At 41.4% G+C, this 4817-nt stretch overlaps 1 protein-coding gene across 1 annotated transcript; it reads left to right on the top strand.

Annotated features, from left to right (window-relative positions):
* The first annotated feature begins 3526 nt into the window (after positions 1 to 3526).
* LOC123398793 (non-specific lipid transfer protein GPI-anchored 5-like) lies at positions 3527 to 4443 on the top strand. Its single transcript, XM_045093250.1, has 2 exons — positions 3527 to 3981; positions 4097 to 4443. Exons 1-2 carry the CDS (start codon positions 3630 to 3632, stop codon positions 4273 to 4275), a joined length of 531 nt encoding a protein of 176 aa, XP_044949185.1. The 5' UTR covers positions 3527 to 3629; the 3' UTR covers positions 4276 to 4443.
* The last annotated feature ends 374 nt before the right edge of the window (positions 4444 to 4817 follow it).

Here is a 4817-nt window from a genome sequence, read left to right as displayed (position 1 = left end):
CCTCCCGACCATGTTGCCAAAGGGGAGGCAGCGTAGCTTCGGTTTGGTGTCCATGGCGTCCAATATGGAGGGCTCAACGGACCAAGTGGTCTCGTCCCCGGTGTTGGTGAGTTCAGTGCCGTTCTGAAGTTGTTTTGGACCCGATCGGGTTTCATGTTCTCTGTGTGGGGTCCTCTTTGCAAAAGTCGGGGTCCATGTGACTTCTTGGGGTTTTTGGAAGCGTGGATCCCATTAAAAGTTAAAGTTTCTCTTTGAGATGTGGTAAGAGATAGGATTCAGAATGGTGACCAGGTACTTAAACCCATGGGCTCGTGATGACAAATGTATGGTGCGAACATATTAAGGATTCTCACCACATCTTCTTTAGATGCATCGCAGCACACTTTACTTGGAGCATGATCCGTGATGCTATGGGGTGCTCCTGCAACCCCGTGCGAATAGTAGGTTCGCACGTACGTAATATCATCAGTGGTGCTTAAACTTGTCATTAATATTTACTTTAATGCCTAATAAACTGAAAAATAGTCGAACTACTTCTAAAACTTGACACGAGCGTACAAATATGATGCTAATTCAATCCGCATACATATAATGCGCTGACAAGCCTAGGCTGGCTAACGCAACGAATCATCGTAACGATAAAAATTGTCCCTGCAACGAATCGAACATACAAGCTTAGGCTAGCTAACGCCGACGACAACCAATACATCAACCATATTTTAATGTCAACATAGGATAATGATTTTCTATATTTTAAAGGAAGGAACACGCTTGTTTTTTTATTTGAGGTAATCATGTTGTTTAAATAGGCTGCTGTGTTTGTGGCCCATGTTGCAATTCTTAGCTTTTCGTAGTATTTGTAAAAAGTAGGTAGTAAATTTTAATAATGACAGTAACAAAAATAAAGTTCAAACATTCGTGTCTTATAACTATTATAAATTCAAAAATTAATTATTTAGTAAAATGTTCAAGTAATTTTAAACAGTATTGATGCCTTATTTTTTTAAATCATATAAATAAAATATTGTTTTTGATTAAAAAATGTTTGTATAATTTAGAATCATACAAATTTTTTCAAATTAAAATTAATAATTATTATTATTTTAATTACATAAAAATTTGAATAATTATATTCGAATTTTTTACAATTAATAAATGTGTCATTGAGGATTTTGTGTAATTTATAAATACTCAAAAATACTTTATATTTATTGGTTTTAAAAATATATACATGTAATATTTAAGTTATATAGAAGCTAATAATATGCCATGTCTTAAAGTTATCACAAGTGAATATCAATAAACATGTCGGTATCCATAATTTTATGCAATTTAAATATAAGCCACAAGGTATAATTTGTGTACATTTGTTAAACTATTAATATATTTCTATTTATTAAATGTTTTATATATAATCCACATGCAAATAGGTGAATCTTTTTTAAAATTACATGAACATATTTTTAAAAGTTAGTTTATTAGGACGTACAATATTTATAACGCGTAGAAACTCAAAATCTATTTGATGTGATATTAGTACAAATGTCTAAGTAAAATATAACACGTGCCAAATAGGCTGCACTTACGACAGCCCATTTAGATACCACGAATGTGTTGCTACAGAAGACATTAGGTGTGTTATCATAATTGATTATGAAAAATTGTATAGTGAAGTGGCTCGGACAGGCCTTTGCTAGGTACACGTCGCAAGTTCAAGTCCTAGAGCTTTACGGTTGTTTTCACTTTGTTCTGATATGTGAGGCCCACTAGTTAACAACCCCATTATACATATTCAGATTGGATTAGCACCGTATTCGCATGCTCCTGCCAAGTTCTAAAACCATTTCGACGTTTTTTTAAATTTAGGCACTAAAGTAAATACTAATGTCAAGTTTAAACTCCATAAGTGATATTACCTTTCGCAGGGTTTGTTTTGCGGCCTTAGCTTGAATCGTTATAGAATGTTCCTAATAAAACACTAATTGAGAGGAAAAGTTCAAATACCCGGTTAACTTGATTACAAAATGATGGTGTTCTTACACATATGGAACCTTGTGACGAGAGTGCAGGACCGAACGCAACTGGATCGGCTCATCGCCAACACTCGATCTCGTTGCGGTGATCTTCAGAGGGCTTTGCAACATGACATCATCGGCTTGAAAGGCGTCAGCTAACCATCGCAGGCGATAGTATCTACGCCTTACATAAAGAAATATAAGAGCTTATATTTCTTTACGGAGGGATCATCTATCTACCTTGTGCACTAGCATTGCGTTGCTATGCTTGACCACTGTTGGTCTCTGGTAGTCGGCCTGCCTGGCGTATCCGATATGCTCTCCTGTGATTGCTTGGTTGCCGTGGAGTCATATCTACGATGGTTTGCGTCTAGGTGGTGACGATGACCGGTACTCGGTGGTTGTTTGCGGAGGACTCGGTCGGCGCAAGCCCTTCATATTTCCCTCACGTAGATTGTCGTCAAAGTCAAAGCTTTCGTTCGTTGGCGCGTGTGGCCTGCTGTTGGCATATGACCAGGTTGGCCGGTGGTGCTCATTTTTGGGCTGGGTTGTATAAGTTTTAGCCTGGTTTCGTTAATTAATCAGGCAATTTTTTTTAATCAACGAAATGGCAAGTCATTTGCCTCGTTTCAAGAAAAAATGATCCCTATTGGTCTTGTTTCAAACTTTTTTTTTACCTCTTTCTTGAAACTGAACCAACATATTTGTAATCTGTAAAAGGGTCTCAATGTACGGCCGGGCAAGTGCCTCTGCTCTAGAAAAAATACTTGTCTATCTCTAAGAGAGAGAGAGAGAGAGCGCACTACCAAAAACATAGAGGTGGTTAATGTGAAGTACACTTTGGTCCCTGGTTGTATATGCATCCTATATGAGATTTTTTTTAATAATTAATTAAAAAGTCAAAATAGTTCCAAAGTATTTTAGATTAAACTTGACTTTGTTGTGCACTAGAATATAAATTTTGACGAATTTTTTTTAGCATTGACTTCTGGACAAAAAAGTAAAAGTTTGTTTGATATTATAGGTCACTATTCACACTATTTTGACCAAAAATTTGTCTTTCTTGTAAAGAAGTCGAAGTATAATTTTCTTTTTGTGATTTTTTTCTTAGAAGTATAATGGAAGGTCAAATCCATTTCAAAAATGTTTTCAAAATTTTTAGAATTTTTATTAAATTGCTAATTTTTTTCCTGCATATAGGGTGTATATATACCCAGGTTCTAAAAGTTCCCCTCCTTGGTCAATGACGTTATTAGACTCATCGGCATGTGAGTATGTGACACACCTGTAGTCTGCTGGTTCCTGGTTCAACGCTCAACACCAACCTCTTTAGCAACCACACCCATATATTTTCAGAAGTAGAAAGTCCATGACAACTCCAGGAATTGAGAGATAGAAATCATTTTGTTGCAAGAATAAGAAGTAGGAAAATGCAGCTCACCAACATACCCAACTAATACCACCTTCCCAACAAAACCCACTTGTATAATAACACACACTCGAATTCCAAAAGCACACACACAAGGCAAGCAAGCACCATCGAGCTAGCTCCAAGCCTCCATACGACCCAAGAAATCTCTTTCACTAGGAAACCAAGGGGGAAAACGTCCATCAATGGCGGCGAGAGCGAGAGCGGTGGCTGCCATGTCCAGCAGCAGTAGCGTCCTCCTGGCCGTGGCGGTGGCGGCGCTGCTGGTGGCGTCGGCGTCGGCGCAGTCCGGGTGCACGGCTGCGCTGGTCGGCCTGTACCCGTGCATGAACTACATCAGCGGCAGCGACACGGCGCCGACCAAGTCCTGCTGCTCGCAGCTCGCCTCCGTCGTGCAGTCCCAGCCGCAGTGCCTCTGCACCGCTCTCGGCGGTGACTCCTCGTCGCTCGGCGGCGTCACCATCAACAAGACCCGCGCGCTCGAGCTGCCCGACGCCTGCAACGTGCAGACCCCGCCGGCGAGCAAGTGCAACGGTGGTAAGTGTTCGACTGTATTTTACGAGTTACAAGAGTCAAGAACTGCACTGCAGATATAATAATGTTGTTATCGCTTCTTGGGTTGCTGACACCACTCGTCTTTTTTTGCTTGCAGCTGGTGCCGCCAGTGCCAACACGCCGACCACCCCGGCAGGGCAGACACCGGCCGGCTTGGGATCGAAGACGACGCCATCGACGTACCTGCAGGGGAGCGGCGGCTCGTCGCTCCATGGCCCGGCGGGACTGGTGTTCGCGCTCGCGGTCGCCGCGGTCTACACCATGTCGACCATGTGAGCGTCTCGGCTACTGGACTGAACCGCTAGCTGCTCGGTGATTCAGAAATATGTTTGTTGTGTGGTACTGTTTGGGTTTCCTATCGATTTAGCATCTCGGGCATATTGGTGATGAATATTGCAAGGTGCCGTGTTCCACATATGTAATTATTTGTTGTTTTGCTGCACTTGTGTCACATTTTATTCTTCTTATTAATCTTTAAGAACGTTTAAGAAAAAATACTATGTGCTTCATTAGCACCAAATACAGGAGTACAAGACCCACACGTAGAAACATAGGCAGAACACGAGAGAGGACAGAAGTGCCTAAGTGCAAAGAAGACTCCCACAAAAGAAACAAGAATACACCAAGTCCATGAAAGTTCGTGAGCACATGAAGCCAAACACCTGAATCCGCCCACCACCGACGTCGCGACGGACGCCGGGGAGAGATACAGGAAGCCACCATCACATGAGCTAAGGTCGCACCATCGCCTAATCAGCTTTCCAAGTCAAAGAAGAAGCCCGCCATAAACAGCGAGGCAATTGTCGATGTAGAGCGTC

The sequence above is a fragment of the Hordeum vulgare genome, chromosome 5H (assembly GCF_904849725.1).
Source record: "Hordeum vulgare subsp. vulgare chromosome 5H, MorexV3_pseudomolecules_assembly, whole genome shotgun sequence".
NCBI classification, from domain to species: domain Eukaryota; kingdom Viridiplantae; phylum Streptophyta; class Magnoliopsida; order Poales; family Poaceae; genus Hordeum; species Hordeum vulgare.
This window is presented reverse-complemented; position numbering and strand designations above follow the sequence as displayed.

Coding starts and splice junctions, on each gene's coding strand:
- LOC123398793 (XM_045093250.1), top strand. CDS start 3,630: ATGGCGGCGAGAGCGAGAGCGGTGGCTGCCATGTCCAGCAGCAGTAGC. Junction 3,982..4,096: donor GGCGAGCAAGTGCAACGGTG/GTAAGTGTTCGA, acceptor TTTTGCTTGCAG/CTGGTGCCGCCAGTGCCAAC.